Source organism: Artibeus jamaicensis, unplaced genomic scaffold, assembly GCF_021234435.1.
Source record: "Artibeus jamaicensis isolate MK-2021 breed Jamaican fruit bat unplaced genomic scaffold, CSHL_Jam_final contig_466, whole genome shotgun sequence".
Lineage (NCBI taxonomy): Eukaryota > Metazoa > Chordata > Mammalia > Chiroptera > Phyllostomidae > Artibeus > Artibeus jamaicensis.
This window is the reverse complement of record NW_026521844.1, coordinates 13,115,157-13,133,716: the sequence shown is the minus strand read 5'-3', so window position 1 is coordinate 13,133,716 and position 18,560 is coordinate 13,115,157. Positions and strand designations below refer to the sequence as shown.

At 40.0% G+C, this 18,560-nt stretch overlaps 1 protein-coding gene across 1 annotated transcript in view; it reads right to left on the bottom strand.

The window, feature by feature from the left end:
* The window catches only part of WWTR1 (WW domain containing transcription regulator 1), a 125,969-nt gene that overhangs the window by 37,505 nt on the left and 69,904 nt on the right, over positions 1 to 18,560 (bottom strand). The window contains exon 3 of the mRNA XM_037150428.2: positions 15,891 to 16,027. Coding sequence (XP_037006323.2) covers positions 15,891 to 16,027 — 137 coding nt within the window. The remainder of the gene's footprint in view (positions 1 to 15,890; positions 16,028 to 18,560) is intronic.

The window sequence follows — 18,560 nt, the reverse complement described above, 5'->3', positions numbered from 1 at the left end:
AATAGGTATACTTTTACTCCAGCAGGAAATGGAAACTCTGATTCATGCACTTATTTTCATTAGTCAGGAGAGAGTTGACTGTAGCTTTTTATTGGTCGGCTTCCCTGAATGGTTTTAAAACTACTCCAGGTGCAAAGTGTGGCAACCCAAGCTAAATATCAGAAAATGAATCTACAGCTGTTTTCCACAGAAGCAGAGAAAATTTGCCAATGTGGGCTGCTAGTTTTTAATCTTTTTTCTTTTCATAACATGTCATTTCAGTAAACATCCTTATTATTTAAAGAGCTCATAGAGCAGACACTATAAGAACTAGTCAATGAATGGACTTGAATAATTGATGAACGAGAACGTGCAATTAGTAATCAAACATGGAAAAATTATCAGCTTCACAAGAAGCCATAGAAATGCAAATAAAAGCAAGCCATTTTTCATCAATCAAATTAGCAAAGACAATAATGTGATGTGAGTGTTTTTCAAGGAGCCAGTATTTTTCAGGAATACTGGGGGGATGGGGTGGGGTATAGAACAACAATTAAATCAGGGGTAGCAGGATTAAGAATTCTGGTATAGTGACCTGTCAAATTGTAGGTATTTGTGCATATGCATTTTGAGGACTGTACCCTTAGATCTAATGGGATTGCTAGTGACTCCAAAAGGATAACTACCTGTGAAATGAAAAAGTATCAAAAGTACTAATAGTGGTGTTCGGATGGTAGGACTATAGATGATTGTTTTCAGTGTTCATTCTGCAGTTCATTTAACTATTCACTCACCAAATATCTACTGAGCCCCAAGCAGGAGCAAGGCACTGCTTCCAGGTGCTGGAGATACTAATTAACAAGATGGAAAGGTCCTGCCCCTCTGGGAGCTTGTGCTCCAGCGGGGAGACAGACAATAGTGAAGGTACAGTGTAACTCTAGGGCTGAGGGCTTTGAGCAAACAAACGTGGACTGCTTTAGTCACGGAAGTTAAGGAAGACCTCTCTGAGGAGGTGACATGTGATCTAAGACAAATCTGAATACAAAGCAGAAGCCAGTGTGGAGTGCCAATCTAGGATGAGGAATAATAAATCCAAAGGTGCTACAGTGGGAAGGTGCCTGACCTGTAGGCTTGGAGTAACTGTGCCAAACAGGGTGACCCGCATGGCTGAAGAGCTGGAAGTGAGGGACCAGGGCCTGTGGGCCTCACAGCTGTGGTGAGTGCTGTAGTTGGCCTCTATTCCAGTGTGATAGCAATCTCCTCCTGGCTCACTGCTCCAACTGCATGGGAAACTGCCAGAGTATTTCATACACTATGGTAAAATAAAAACTTCTGAGAAAATGCAGAGTTGGAGAAATTCTGGGGGTACACCCCTCAAGATCAGTGTCTGTGAGCTGTTGGCCCTTCAGCCTGTGAGGTGGTTCAGAGTCACCTTTCGGGAAGAAAGAAAGAAGGCTAACGTAGGAAGTAAGGGAAGTGCAATCCAAAGTAGCTCTGTTTTAAAACGCTCCAAAAGAGATTCTGGTCCTAAGCAGAATAAAACAAAAACCTATAACTCTAAATTTTATTTGGAAGGGTGTGTGAAGGGGGTTCTACTCTTTTTGAAAATTATTTTTAAATTCTCACCCAAGGAAATGTTTATTGGTTTTAGAGAGAGAAGAACGGAGAGAGAGAAACATCGATCAGTTGTGTCCCATACAAGCCCTGACCAGGTCCAAACAACCTCGGTCGGGCCCTGACCAGGAACAGAACCCACGACATTTTGGTGCACAGGACGACACTCCAACCAACTGAGCAACCCAGCCAGGGCAAGGGTTTTATTCTTAAACACAAAAACAAAACACCCAACAATAAAAAAGCTACAACTCTGGATATTCTAAGTTAATCCTTGACCCGCACTGGGCATATGGTAGACCCTTGCTCTGGTCTCCTGCGATTCCTGGTTGGCGCCGTGAGGTCATGTCGTCCCAGTATTTAGGGCAGTTACAGAAAACCTCTCCCTAAAACTCCTGGTGTTCACTGTTGGGACATTTTTTGAGGATTGTCCCCTAAATCACAGTGTGTAATTAGAGGCAGAACGTCCTCTTAAGCACCTAAACCTGGAAAAAATAAGCTCTCTCAGCCCTGGCTGGTGTGGCTCAGTGGACTGAGCGTGGGCCTATGAAAGCAAAGGGTCACTGGTTCGATTCCCAGTTAGGGCACATGACTGGATTGCAGGCCAGGTTCCCCAGGAGGAGATATATGAGAGGCAACCACACATTGATGTTTCTCTCCCACTCTTCTTCCCTTCCCCTCTCTCTAAAAATAAATAAATAAAATATTTTTTAAAATCTTTCTAATTAAAAAATAATAATAAGATTTCTTCTCCTCACTAAGCAAGCCTTTAGCTCAGGGATGCTTTGCAAGAGTAATTGAAGGTACTGTCCTCTTTGCAAGAGTCCCCCAAGTCTCAAAGCCAAATCTGCAGGCACCTCTAAATACCACATCGGGTGTGTGTATGCATGTTTTTCCCTGGCTAATAAAATAATAAATTTTTTTAGTCACAGTCTCTCTTTACCCCAATTTAACTCAATTATTTATATGTATCCTTTTGAATTGTGTGTTTTGTAAGAGGCGAGAGTAGGGAATAAATGCATGGAAGCACAGCATTTCAAAACCCAATCTCTGTATATAACTGCATAGACATATTGTTTTATTTGTTGATTAAATACTGTTCTGTGAAGCTTAACTGAGCATGCAGGAAATGGCATTTGCCTGTCATCCCAAGAAGAAAGGTTGACAGCCATCTCTTACAGAGACCTGGTGAACCAAACAGTTTTCCTCATAAGGCATCGTCCTTACGGAACATGCTCACTAGGGGAGCCAGTTGACTCAGGCACACTCTGCTCCCCCACGCCACTGCCTCCCACAGACAGTGCCTTAACCAAGTGATGGGAGCCACCATCACCCAGACTGGGACAAAGTGACGGCTCGTGCCTCCTGATAGGATGCAATGGGCAGAACACAACCTCACTTCCATGGTCTTCCTGACAAGAATGCACAACCTAAATCTAAATCATAAGGAACACTAGACCAACCCAAACTTAAAAACAATCTACAAAATAACTAACCTATATTCCTGAAATGTCAATGTCCAGAAACACAAGGGCTGAGGAACTGTTCTAGGTAAAGATTAAGGAGACAGAACAACTAAATGCAGTGTATGATCTGTGATAGCTCCTGGGCTGGAAACCAAAACAGCCATTACAAACATTAAAAATCTGAAATATGGACTGCAGATTAGACAATAGTATCATACCAATGCTGAATTTCCTGGTATTGATACCTCTACTGCACTTGGGTAAAGATATGTCATTTTGGAAAACACAATCTGATGTATTTTGGGATAAAAGGGCACATGTCTCCAACTTAGTCTCAAAGAGTTCAGAAAAAAAAGATAGATATATATTTATATACAGAGAGATATATACACACAAAGAAAGAGAGATAAGAAATGTGGCAAATCATAAACAATTAACAAAGACAAATCTGGGCAAAGGGTACATGGGAATTCCTTGTAATGCACTTGAAACTCCTTTGTAAGTTTAAGATTATTTAAATATAAAACATAGCATGTTAAAAAACAAGAAAGAAAAAACTTCCCTATACACATCTTAAACTCCCTGGCAGTTGAAAATTCTCTAGCTGGCAGGGTCCAGAGAAACTGCACTGTACACGGGCTGTTGTCCCGTGGCATTATCTCTCTTTGAGGAAACCCTGTCTAAACAATGGTTTGGAGAACTGACTGGGGCTTGTAGGGAGGAAACTCTGGTTGTAATACGTGCTACATGATTCTGATACCTTTACTCACTGCTCCTTACAGCCTCCCTGTCCCCTCACTCCCCACTGCTAATGTAAAAAATACTTCCGGGTGAAGGTGGTCAAAAGACACAAACTTCTGATTACAAAATAAATCCTGGGGATGTAGTGTATAGCATGGCGATTATAGTTGATAACATTGTATTGCATATTTGAAAGTTACTAAGAGAGTAGATCTTAAAAGTTCCCATCACAAGAAAATTTTGTAACCATGTGTGATGATGGATATCAAGTAGATTTATTGTGGTTATCATTTTGCCATATATGCATGTATCAAATCATTTATGCTATATACCTAAAACTAATGTTATATTTCAATTAAATCTCAGTTTAAAAGAATCCCATTTTCAAAAACAGAGAGCGTGGGAATACAGGATCTGGAGGTGCCCTAGGGACTGGTTGGGATGGTCTTTCAAAAGACCCAGCTCTGCACAGCTGCGCCTGACAGGACATTGGACTAAAGAATTACAGGTTTTCTTGGGCAGAGCCTGGGCTCCAAGAGCTAGTTGACCATAAAGCTTAAGGCCTTGTGGTGAAAGACCTCACTTTCTAGGGTCACAGCTGAAGAAACTGCTCCATGTTGGCATTCTTTTCTTTTTAATCCTCACCTGTGGACATGCTTATTGATTTTAGAGAGAGGAGGAGAAAGGAAATAAAACACTGATCCACTGCTTCCCGTATGTGCCCCAACCAGGGACCAAACCAGCAACCTAGGCATGTGCCCTGACTGGAAATTGAACCCATGCATGACCTTTCGGTTTATAGAAAGACACTCCAACCAACTGAGTCACATCGGCCAGAGCCACGTTGGCATTCTTAATGCAGGAAAAATGGGACAAGCCACGGAGGGTAGAGCTGCACCTGGAGAAGGCACTAGCAAATGCAAACATACAGAAGCATATTCCAGGAAGGAATGTCTCAGGCCAAAGCAATCCTATTTTAATACCGTTTGGACCCTGGGAGTCCCTCAAGTTGCAAGGGGAAAAATTGTGCTTGAAACTGGTGTAGAGACAGAGGAGAAGACATACACACGCAAATGAGACAAGTGGGGCTCAGAGGAGCATCTCGAGTTTGCAGTGTCCCAGGCCAGTAGCAATGGGAAAACAACACGAACGTGATGGCTGGAGTCCAGTACCTTTCACGTGCAGCTGCCCCAGCCTTCATTGCATTAGGATGGGACGATCCGATTCCATTTCAGGAGAAATTACAGTTCCATTCTAAATAATTCTGGCATTGTAGCAGTCGATAAGGGTGGAAATAGAATGTTTTTCTTGATAGTTAAAGTGTGAGCTTTGAAGCAGCAAAATGGACTAAATGGGAGCCAGGACTAAATCAAACACGTTAAAAATTGTTTTACTTTATTTTTTTTTCCAGCTCTGAAAATATTTAACTCTTGGCAAAATTGAAAACTCAGAACACACTCTCTACTGGTGTCTGAGAAATATAATACTGGAAAGGAAAAGGACGAAAATAATATGGAATGAAATGCATGACATGTAGTACTGGGAAGAAAAATAACTTCAAATGAAACTTCCATTTATGGCTTTAGTCAAAAACATATGGATGTGTGAGCTGAAAAACAGAGTCGGTGGGAAGGCTAGGTGCCTGGTTAAAAACACACTTTTTGAGGCAATCTTAAATCATTTTTTGTAAAAGAAAGTAGCACCCCAAATAAATGCTTCCCCCCGACAAACACACAGTGCATCTGCTGACAATTATTTGTTTAGTTCCATAAAAGCAAACATGTCAAAACTGTATTTCTAAAGAAATCCTTTTACTTTACTAAAAGATATTCCAAAGAAACTGGAAAAAATGAGGGAATTAAAGGAAGGCACAAAACTTTATGTCCAATAATTTTACTGCAACATCATTTATAATGGTCAAAAAAATACATAAGCTTATATGTCTCTGGGTAGAACTGGTTAAATAAATTATGGTTGAGTCATGAAATAGAATATTGTACAGCCATTAACATGATATAATGATTTATAAATATTAATCTTACCAAGTCCAGTCATAACCTAAAAACATATAAATTAAACAATGAGAATCTAGTTTGTACCTATCAGAATTATAAAGACTAAAAAGTTTGATCATGACATTATTGGCCAGACTAGGGGGAAAAAAGCACTTTGACCCACTGTTGGTTGAGAGTGTGAAGTGGTGTAACCGTTTTGGAGGGAAGAGGAACATCTCTTATAACTTTAATGCACATAATCTTTGACCTAGGAATTTCACCACTGCAAAATTATCCTCTACAAAACAGCATATGGCAAAGGACTATATATAAGGATTCACACTGTAGTATTTTTAATAATAGCAAACAATCAGAAAGGAACCTAAATATCCAGCATAGGGGACTACTTAAATAAATTATGGTATATCAATAGAGTAAAATATTATACTGGTATGGCCAAAATGTTTGTTTAGTTTCTTCTGTAAAAGATACATTTTTCATTTTCACCAATAACTTTATTAACTTGGAGATTTTCAGTATGTTGGCTATCTCCCACATGGTATAATGTTGACTGTTCTCAATTAATGCCTTGATTTGATAGCTATCAACTTCAACTGGTCTACCTGACCATGGAGCATCATCCAGCAAGAAATCTCCAGCACCAAACTTCACAAACCACTTTAGACACATTTGATCAGTCACAGCATCTTCTCCATACACTGCACAAATCTTTTTTTTTTTGCATTTTTACCTTTCTTGAAATAATAAAGCATAAAATGCTGAAAATGTTGTTTTTCCTTCCATCTTCAACATTAAAATGGCTACACAAAAATTCACCAATTCTGATAAGTTTTTATAAAATGCACACTGACATGACAGCTGTCACAATACAATCAAAATTGTTTTGAATGAAATTAAAAGACAACCAAGTGCTACTAAGGCCATCTTATGGGAAAAACAAATGAACTTTTTAGCCAACCCAATATATTGCTGACAAGGAATGAATACATCTAGAAGTTCTAAGTTAGAAAGCTAAGATGAAATTTTTAAAGGACATATATTCAAGCATGCTTATGTATGTAGAATATTTCTAGAAAAACAGCTAATCAAAAAATATCGTAGAAAATGGTTATTGAAATGGATCACGGTACATGAGTGGAAAAAAGGGTACAAAAGAACATAGAGGATTTTGCAACCTTTTTTGTTTATGTTTGTACTGAAAAAAGACAAATATATGAGAAAAAGTTAGTATGATTTCAAATGGTCAAATTATAGTGCTTTATATTTTCTCTTATTTTTGCTGATCAGCATTTTCTACAGTCACCAAATAGTAATTACATAATATGGGGGAAAAAAGATTCCCAAATCTTGCTGCCTTAAATACATTTAGGATCGTATTTTTTTTCCCACCCTAAAACCAGCACTTAATGAGAAAAGATTATGAAGCCTTTTGTTTTGCTGGCTCCTATTATGGTATTATTCTGCTGACTCCATCACAGAGAATTATTCAGAGCCAAGCGTGGCGGAGCAGCTGTCCCTGACCACCAGCAACTGCAGAACACTCAGGGCATAAATTTAGACTTCCAGAAAGGAAGAAGAAATCAATCTTCCAGCTGATATGGGGTGGGGGAGGTGATGACCACATTGAGGCGGGACGGCATTTCTAGAGGCCCCAAAGAGGAGACTAAAGAAAAGTATCCAAATGTCACTTGGCACTTATCAATTTGCAACAAGTGACTGAACAACAAACCATCCCAGAATTGCTTTGCCTCAAACTTTAGGCGAAATGGTCGACAGCAAAGAAGTTCCCAAGGGCAAACTATGGGAAGTCAGCCAGCAGATAGTACTAAAACTGTCAAAATTATTTTTAAAGCTCTCAACAGAGGCCCACAGCTTGGTGAGAAGATTAGATTCCATTAAAAATAAATAAATAAATGAAGGTAGTGCTCACAAAGAAACGACTAAGGAAAAGCTTGACCTGGCCTTCACCTCCTTCCTACAAGGCTCTGCTCCTCTTTGGGGTCTGGGGCTCCCGTCTGGAATTTTAGGCCTGCAGAGCCTGACTTTCTAGCCAGCTCTCAGGAAGCAAAGTTAAGACAGGCTTACATGCTTACCTTGTGAATTTGGACATTTACAGTTCTGTAATCTGAATCCCAAATGAAACATTTCCCTGAGTTTTTGAAGTTTACTTGGTATGACTGGGGTCAAAACTTTCTGGAAAGTGGCTTCAGCATTCACTCACCCACTTGGTGACAAGCGCCAATGCCATAATGCCTATTTCAGACAAAGAAGCCAGTCTTTGTCCAAAATGTAGGTGAGCATTTTGGAGTTCTTTTTAGGTAACTCAACTTAAAGATTTCATATCTGAGTAGGTTTTGCCATTTATTATTATGGCATTCTCCAATCACGGTGCTAAAACACACAATTCTATTGTGGTTCCTATACCTGGCTGATGACCAGAGTCGTCTGGGCACATGGAAGAGCACCCATTCCCAGACTCACCTCACGTGTCCGAAACAGGACATCCCAGGACTGGGGCCCAGGCAGCAGCACATGACTGTTTTTTGGGGAGCAATCAGACTGCTGGATTCTGAACATGTGTGTTGGACAGATGCCCCATGGGATACAACTAGTGCTAGACCTGGGCCCCCACTTGGAAAAACACTGAACTCAGAGAACAGAAAACGACTTGTTGGTCACAGGCAGACTAGGTGAGCTGCCTAAGCTTGACCATTCACGGTTCTGTCCATATTACCAATGAGGGGTCAGGGTGGGGGATTATAAACTTCTTCCCAATACTGAACCCTCCTTTCCCACAATAAAAACTGCACCGAGTAATTCTCCTTTTTTCCGCTTCTAGCTACTATAAAAGTTATATAACCATATTACAGAAAAAATAAAGGGAATCACCCCCAATCTAAAAGTCGTACTATAATCACTATTAACATTTAAGAAATGCATAACTGATTTATTCTACAAAATTGTGCACCTGTGCCGCATAATGCACTTGGTTGGCTAGGAGCTGGAAATGCACAGAGAGAGAGCAAAATCTTGTGGGAAAAGAGAATCTGAGAAAAGTGTTTTAAAAATAAAAGTTATAATGATAGCATAAGCAATTTTGCCTGTTTTATTAGACCGACAAAGTTTTCTATGTGCCACATAGTCCTTATAACTATTATTTTGATGGTTAAAATATATTTATTTTTTGTATTGCAGGCATTTAATGGGGGGTGGACTATATTATAAATAACACACCTTTTTGTACAGATTTCCAAAGTGTTCATCTAGCATACTACGTAGGAATTTTGTCTTGAAGAATATTTTCTTAGGAAAATTGTGGTAAACAGTTTTCATTGCTCTTGAGACTTCTTATCAAACATGAGATTTCCTACCTAAATTCATAAATTTCATATAATAATATCTATGAGGCTTCATCACCTAAGCTTAACATATCAAGGTAAATAAAAACTGGTCTAAATAAAAGATTCATGCATATTAAGATAAATAAAATATGCCATGAAAACACAAAGTTCATTTCTTTATATACTATTTTGTTCTATTTTATTGCACAAGAGAAACTGAATCAGCTGAGGTCCTAGCTAGATAGCTCACTTGGTTCGAGGGTAGTCCTCATATATCAAGGTTGTGGGTTTGAGCCCCGGTCAGGGCACAAGAATTGAGAATTAATAAGAATTAACATACAAGAATTAAGTAATGATTTTATAAGTAAGTGGAATAATGAATCGATGTTCCTGTCTTTCACTCTCTCTCCTCTCCCCCTTCCTCTCTCCAAAACTAAAAAAAAAAAAAATCAGTTGATAATTTGTTTTCAGCACCCATTTCACATAGTCCTTAAAAAACCTTAAAAGAGCCCTGGCTGGTGTAGCTCAGTGGATTGAGCTCGGCGGGCGGGTGATGAGGGGGGGAGGTCCTGAGGGGGAAATTGAGTTTCTCCCCTCTCTCCTTCCCTTCCCCTCTAAAGATTTTCCTTAAAAGAAAGGAACTGTAATAAATCTCCTTTTGGAAAACCCAAAATGCAGTCTCCGATAATGCTGACTGAATAGAATAAATTTTGACAATAGATGGCTTCTTCCAATCTAAGAAGAAATTACTAATACAAAATAATATTGAATGTAAACTGTAATTAGAAATAAAATTTAAAAAGAATGCCTTTTTACTGGAAGCCTTTCCCCTTCTCCTGTACCTACCAGCCTTCCTTCCCTCCCATAAACACCCACTTCCCACCCCCCAGTCCTAGCAAAGCCCTACCACCTCCACCCTCCCCCCCAGAGTCTGCAGGTTTTCTGTTTGTCTTTGGGTCCACCTGTGTGTGTGTGTGTGTGTGTGTGTGTGTGTGTGTGTGTGTGTGTGTGTGTGTGCTGGTGCACTTTAGGCTAATTTATCCTACAGAAACCACAAAGTTCAAAAAGTAGTGAGAACATCAGAGCTGGAAAAAACACAGTAGCCAGATGTGACTGCCATGAACTCGCCACATAAAGTCGATTAGGAAAAAAAAAAACCAGCACTGGAAAAAGAAAAAAAAAATCCTACATATAAATCTGACATTTAACAAACTTTCAGGCTACCCTTCTACATGCTTTGAGCAATGCTAGGCCATTTTATTTGCTTTTGATAAAATGGTTTGAAGTGTGTCTGTACACTTCCTAGAGGGAAGAATGAGCCAACTTAGAAAATGAGCACAGACAAGATTTTCTTTCCATCTTGTCTTGAAAAGCATGCCTTGCAAAAAAAAAAGCCACACATATGTTTATAATTTGAAGTACAGATGAAGACAAACCTGGAGGACATTGACTCTGGCCTGGGGGATGGCACACCTTCAAAGGGCGTAAGTGTGTGTGTGTGTGTGTGTGTGTGTGTGTGTGTGTGATATTTTAAAAATTCCTATAGCATTAAAAATACACTCTGGCTGCACTTAACCACAAGTCTCTAAACCGGTTCGGGCTGGCAGTCTGATGAAGTTTTTATGCAGTTTATTTTTCCTGTCCTGTCTGGGAGGATACTGGCACCCCCAGCTGGGGCCTCATTCCAGCAAAGAGGTCATTAATGTGTGACAGGAGCCCAGCACACCATGGTTTATGATTGCTAGGGTTATCACCACAAAGCCAAAATGGTATGTCACTTTCTCTTGGCAAAAACATCTGAAAACTGTCCTGGCCAGGTAGCTCAGGTTAGAGCATTGTCTCTATGTTCAAGGTTATGGGTTCGATCCCCAGTCAGGGCACATACAAGAATCAGCCAATGAATGTGTAAATAAGTGGAGCAGCAGGTCAATGTTTCTCTCTCCCCGCCTCCTTCCTCTCTTTCAAATCAATAAATTAAAAACAATTTAAGCTCTTTTAAAACATGGGGATATGTTAAGTAACCACATGATTTCAGCTCTTCACAAACCCCCTGTCAAAGATGTGACAGTTGAGAAGCCAGGTCACCAGCACATTCCTCTTCATTCCTCACAGGTGCCATCTGGGATTAAAAATTATTTTAGTAGCGTGTAAGCAAAGGTGCCCAAGTGATAAAAGTTGCACGTACCAGGTCTGGGTTTTCCTGAGGAGGAAGTACACAGGCTCTTCCTTTGGTACACGGGGGCCAGAAACATGAGAGAAAACCAGGCTACCAGCTAACAATGAGGTTTTCTTTTTAAAATTGAATTTACTGGAGTGACATTGAAAATTACATATGTATCAGGTGCACAATTCTGTAATTCCTTATCTCTACATTCTATTGTATGTTCCCCACCCCAAGTCTTTGCATTATCATTTATCCTCCTTTTACCCTCTTCTACCTTCACCTCCCCCCACCACGCCCATTTCCCTCTGGTAACAAGACATGTTTTGGGGCCTTTCTCTAGGCCAAGGTCAAGGCATGGACAACCTCAGCACTCAAAACAACTTTTATGAGGCAGGTTCTTTCACTGCCACTGTTTTACGCATGAGGAAAAGTAGACTCAAGTTAAATAACAAAAGCAACTCACAAATGTAGAACCCAACAAAAACTCAGTTCTGACTTCCAGTTCTTCCCCATTAAGCACTAAACACAAAGGTCCCCTGCCCTCCACGCCACCCCCATCACCACCCTAACACCCTGATTTCTTTAGCAGGCTCCATTTTTCCCCAAGCCCATTGTTCTATATATTATAATAGGGCCTGTGTGGAGTTTATTTCACTTTCTTTGTAAATTCTTCAAAAGAATTTTAGTGGTTATTAATAGTTATCAATCGTACTGACAACCCATTCAAAAGATCCTATCCAGTTTGTGTTATAAAAAAAACAATCAACTTTCGGAAGTGTTGTGATTTCCCCCTTCACTGTGTTACATAAAGGCAAGGATTACAAACAAGTTGTCAGCCCTCAAGGGATGGGCTTTCACCCACTGGTGATCTCTCCTCTTTACTATCTGAAGTCCTCCAAGGTCTCCCTTTCTTCCTCCATTCACTGAGTATCTCTGGAGACACACATTCATAGGTCACTAATCTGCTCAGACAGAATCGAATGGGATAAAACCTGACAGAAAACAATTTGGCAAATGCAAAAACAAATATTTCAGTTTAAAACCAGACAAAGCTGAAGATAATTATTTGAAAAAAATGCCAAAACATTTTTTAACATTTTTTCCCTTGCAGAATATTTTATTTTACAAGCATTTGAAAAGTCAGTGAATTTAGATCCACAACCCTGCCATCCTGTAGACAGATGACTTTGCACTGCACACTGATGCAGCCTGACAAAGGATGCTCCATTTGTACAATGTTACCCTTCCAGGATGCCTTTAAGGGATAGGTTTTTTTTTCTCTCCTCCCATGAAAATAAGGTTTAATTTACAAGGCACATTGCTGGGAGGTAGGGGCGGAGGGGGGGACACCCAGTGGCGGGAGGGGGTCGTTAAGGAAGCCTGGGGGGGGGGTGCTAAAATATTTCCACCAGATGGCGCTATCCTCACTGAAAGTAATAAATACTGTGTTCCCGATTTTTAAAGCATTTTGTATTCTAACCAGTCCAAAATCTTATTTTTTTCTTGAGAGCTTTTGCAACAGTGGAAGTGTCTTCAAACCTAACTCTCTATAATTAAAGAAAATGTGAAATAAAGTTTTTCTTTCCACAAAGAATAATGATGATAGTAAGAATAAACACTTATTTTATTTTATAGCTTACTTTGTGCCAGGCAAGGATCTAACATTTCATATATATAAACTTATTTAATTATTTCATACTACAAAAATAATCATTTTACATACAGGGAAACTGAGGCACAACTAGGTAACCTAACAGAGATGTTAAACTAGTAATGGGCAGAGTTGGAATTGAAATTCTGACAGTCCAGCCCCCAAGCCCATGTACCTACCCTACAGGAAATGTAGAATCCCAATAAAAGGAAATTTATTGATAAATGTATTTATCTACATCATTAATTATATCAGAGCTCTAGAAATACAGAAAATTAGGTTATGAAATTTATAAATTCTATTATCTGATAGAAATATTATGAACTGTATTTTAACATTTTCCCACACATAAATACCTCCCAGTGAAGGGGACATTTCACTTAAGTTTATTTATTTGTCAGCTATATTCCACTGAAAAGACAAAACTTCTACATTTAAGAAAAAGGATATATTCTAAGCAAAAGGTAAAAAGAGAAAAAAATGCAGTTGATGTAAAACAGACATAGAAATTTTGAATCATATTCAAAATATCAATGTATATACATGTTTATATGTGTTAATGTACACAACATAGGTAAATGGGTTATATACAATATATATAAAAGCAGGGACATATATCTATTATTTCTCAAATAATAAAAATAAAATACTACATTCTAAATCTTTAAACAAAAGGACAAGAATCTGCTCTTTATATTTTAAAGATTGGTGATAAAGAGTATAAATAAACTACAGGCAGACCTTTAGCTTGAAATCAAATATGCTAAGTACATCATTTGCTGTTAGGACCACACTGTGGTTCTAAATCACCCGAATCTCTGACACTGACTCTGCACTCGCCATTATGTTCCCATGTGCGGGACACAGCTGTAATTCTCCATTGGCTAGCAGCGTGCTCTGTAACGTGCAAATGCTCAAATATTGCGGGGAAAACCCCAGAATGTGTGTCTGGAGAAATGTACTGCCCCAATTTATTAAAAACCTGGAAGGTAAAGTATTTTATTCAACCACAGGTAAACTTCCTTCAGACATTCAGTTACAATTTCTTTAGATATACTCTACCAGCAATGGAGCTTTTGGTGTGTATGTGGTGGGGGGAGGGGCAGATTCACATGCGCCTACAAAATCAAGTTTCAGGATTCACAGTCCTTTTTCTAGTTAGTCTACATCCTACTTGCTGCACAATTTTAAAAAATTTAACTTTAGTAATTTATGGACTAGCTACACACTAGTATCGAAGTATCTATCAGTTAGGGGTTAGTTACTCATTATAGCATCCCAACATGTTGGGCTATTAGGCAATTTCTTAAAAGAAGGAGACAGCTCTGCCTGTACAGACATAGAAGTGAAAAAAGCAAGGTGCCGACTGTGGATACAATATACTAGCATTTGTGTGTGACTGAAAATGCTGGTTGACTCCAGGCCACATATAAGGGACCAAGGGATGGGGACCTGAGGAAGACTAACTTTTTGAACATCTCTTTGAAAGAGTGTTTGATTTTTTTTAAACCAGGCCCATGAAAGATTTTTTTCCAATTACAGTGATTATAAAATTAGGGTTCATATTTTATAATCAGTTTTTAGAATTTTTTAATGAAAACTAAATGGTTAGAGAAACCTTGAAACTATTTTAATGCTACCTAATGTGTGGTTTCTTCACTACACTTGCTTCTGCTTGCTTTCTCCTTCAGCTTCTATTTTTGGGACCAATGACTCACGGGAAGTTTTGGTTTACCGCTGCTGGTAGAGGCACTGAACCATTTTCCCTGATTTGACCTTTAGACAAGTAACACAACAGAGGTTATTCCAAGTCATTTACCTTTTGGCTAAATATTTCACATCTGCAAGCTTTAAAATGGTAGGCCTGAACTTCCTGGAAGAACAGACCATGTATTTGCTTGAAGCTGACTTCGGTCTACGCAAGTTCACACTCTGGCTACGCCACAGTGTGAGGGATGGGCGTCTGGGAAAAGGGCTTGCATTCCCACAGATTTCACGGGATTCTTTTTACTCGCTAAAGTTAACTGTTCTGTGTATAAAGCAGTATCTTGACATTTGATCTTAAATGGAAATGTTATCTGAAAATGGTACCATCTTTTAGGAAACTTTAAAATTTGCCATCTCATTTTTAGCCTTTGGGGGAGGGAGGAAATGACTACAACAACATCTGATTAGTTCTGTTGCTATAGTATGTTAGTTCACGTCTGATTATCTCTCCTGGGCAATTAGCAGAAAATAATCTCTTCTCAAGTCTAAAATCACACTTAAACATTCAAGATCAGATGACAAATGAGTCACACTCCCCTCGGGCAGGTACGGTGAGAAGCTGCCTGCAGATTATGAGACTGTGGGATACCTTCCAAAACCAAACCCACTTCCATTCAAGCCTCAAGCTGTGTGACTTCGAGAAAGTTTCCCCATCAATAAATGGGGATGCCGTCACTTCTTGTAGGATTGTTGTGAGAATTTAATGAGATAAAGCAAAAAACACCTACCTTGGTATCAGTCATACATTATGCAGCAAAAAAAGAAAAATAGTAGGAAGGAAAGAAAGGGACCTGAGGCCAGAGTGGCACCCTTTGGCAGTCTTCAGGGACCAAATTCACAGAGAGGAGCTCTGTGCTCCTTGCTTTTGTCTGGATGAAGACAGGAGGCCTATGTGATTTTTTCAAAGAATCTCAAGAAAGGCAATTGGAGGGGATGCTGGAAATGGAGTGCCAACCCCAGGGAGCCCATCATAAACTGTAGCAGAGGCCAAGAAAAGATGGCCAAGGTGGTAGAAAGGTAAGGCAGCCGAGATGCAGCGAAGAAGGCTCTCCAGGTGCACAAATAGGTGCTGGGACAAGCAGAGCTGCTTCTGGGCCCACAGGCCCTCAGTCGACACCTGTGCGTTCAACTCCAAGTCAAAGCTTGGCTTACCGAGATTTGGCTGAGACACGGCCATGGCCCTCTGGGGCGCTGCTGTGGAAGTGGCGGCAGGGTGGAGGCTCATGTGATTCAGGGGCTGATTCATCATCTTCCTAGGGTCTTGCCATGTGGTGATTTTTTCTATGTGACTAAAAGAAGGAAAACAATTAACTTTTTAATTGTATGCATCATTATCATTATCAGCATCACCAATGACAAGCACAACAGTTAAATGACTTTGGCTCTTTTTTTCCTTAGGATCTGCTTACAAGCAGCTGGCACATTCTACTTGTTTTCATCCAAGGTCAGGTCACTTACCGTCCATCCAAACTGGGCCACACTGAGATTTTGCAGGTGACTCTTTGAACACAAGCCCATCGTTTAGTTGTCCCAGATGCCCCTACCGGCAAAACCCTCTCGAGTGTTTTCTGCCTTACTGGGGAGAGACAAGCACCAGCATACCTCCCCACATCCCAAGAAGCCTGCACTCCTAGGTCCCTGGGACCTTCATCACCATCCTATCACTGGGACCCCACAGTGTAAACTCTCCACAGGCAGGGCCAGCCTGCCCTCCCACACTGGAGGCATATATAATTGACATAATGAGGACACCACCACCTATCCTCAGCCAAAGACAGGGCCCTTGAAATCACCCTTGAAAACATGGCGTGACTGAGCTCTTACTATATATAGGTAAGGCACTGTGAGGTACACATAGGTAATACATAAAACCCTCACCAGGCTTATGTTCTCCTATGCAAGGTAACAGCTGTGCAGCTGAAACAAGAAGTAGCTGGAAGTGCAAGAAGGCGGGTGAGAGCCAGATTACGGAGAAACCTAGACACGGAGACATGAAGGTGTCTGGGGGAGAAAACTTAAGACTTTGGCTCATATACAACTTCCAGTATTTGTTTTTATGGCTTAATCTGAGAGAAAGTAGCACAATATAAGCTTCTGCCCAGGCTTTTGGCTATGCCCACCTTCCTCCAAAGCACATCACGAATCATCCTGGGTGCTTAAATATGCCCCGTGCCACTCCACAGACTGTCTTTGTTTGAGAGGTTATCACACTTTTTCTTTTAAAGATGAGCAAACTTATCTGCTGCTACACCTTTGTTTTAGGAACTGTATCAGAGATATTTCTATATTTATCAAAGACAGCAAACTGACAGCTGAAACTGAAAGTCAGCCCTTTGTTTTAGTCCTCACAACTAGGCTTGATTCTCCCCAACCAACTGGCAGTGTCTACCCCCAGGCACTACAGACCATCACAGACCCACAAGAAAGGTTAAACACACCTCAATCATTAATAACAATAGCTTCTTCTGGAAACAACTATTACTGTTGTTAACTGTGGTTGTATTTCCTTCTCTTTTGCTTCTGTTTTCCTCATATTTAAATGCTTCCCCTGCTAAAATCCCTCTTTAAATGTCTTCATCCCAGACTGGAAGTTACTGCCATGGAGAACTTGTCTATTGCCTTCACTAAAAACTTGGACCTTGTTCCAAGAAAGCCTTTAAATGAGTGTGAGTTTTTAAAAAGGGGGGTCAGCCTTGGTAAAAGTGGCAAAATTAAGTTGAACTTCTGAGTTTCACTACTGTAAGGGCCATCAGTCGTCTTTTAAGATATCTTCAAAGATGAACTGGGAGGAATAAAATCAAAGAACCAAAACTATCTTGTCAAGAAAAACAAAGAAAGTAGAGGGGGGAGGGACTGGTCTAAAGAGATCAAAATCAATTACCTAAGCACTAAAAAAATGAAAAAGAAATGATGGTCTTAGTTATACCTTTAGTCAAACAATTGTAATTCTGTGTAAAGCTTTCATAAAGTCCTTCTGCCAACTTCTGGTCCTGTGGGAACCCATGGGGTTGTGCAGCAGGACCTTGACGAAAGTTTATAACAAGTCTTCAGAGTGAGAAATGAATGGAGGAGGACGTCGAAGTTCAGTAAACTCGCTTTAGCAAAGTAATTAGAGCTAAGAAGCCCTTGACTATTTCTTCAGGACCCATGCTATTAAAACTTGTTTTCCACAGTAGGCACATCCTGCATACTTTCTACCATGGTACCAAAGGGGAGGAATTCATTCTCTCTGCCATGAGCCTTGCTTAGACCCTCTGACACCATGGATGTTGATGCTGTGCTAGAGCCTGAACATGACCTGGGTGAGATGGAGTGATACACAGAGAATGGAAGAAGGCATTTAAGGACATTGCCATGGTCAGACACTCAGCTACCACTCAGTAGCAGGAATAACACAGGAGCCAGGGAATACTTTTCCAAAATGTTGGTTCCCCATTCTGCCCTTCTGAATATGAGGGGCTGTGAGTCAACAATATTGTGGTAACTCTGTATGGTGCCAGTGGGTACTTGAAAAATCGCGGACTTTGTAAAGTATATGAATGGCTAACCACTGTGCTATACATAACCTAAAACTAACACAAAACAATGTTGAACACAAACTCTAATTTAAAAATAAAATAGCCCTGGAGGGTGTGGCTCAGTCGTTTGGAGAATTGCCCGGTAGATGGAGGGGCTGCAGGTTCAATATCTGGCCATGAGGCAATCAATTAATCTCTCTTCCCTCCACCTCCTTTCTTCCTTTCCTGTCTCTCTGAAAGCACTGAAAAAATGTCCTCAGGTGAGGCTGTAAAAAAATACATAAATAAAATAAATTTAAAGAAG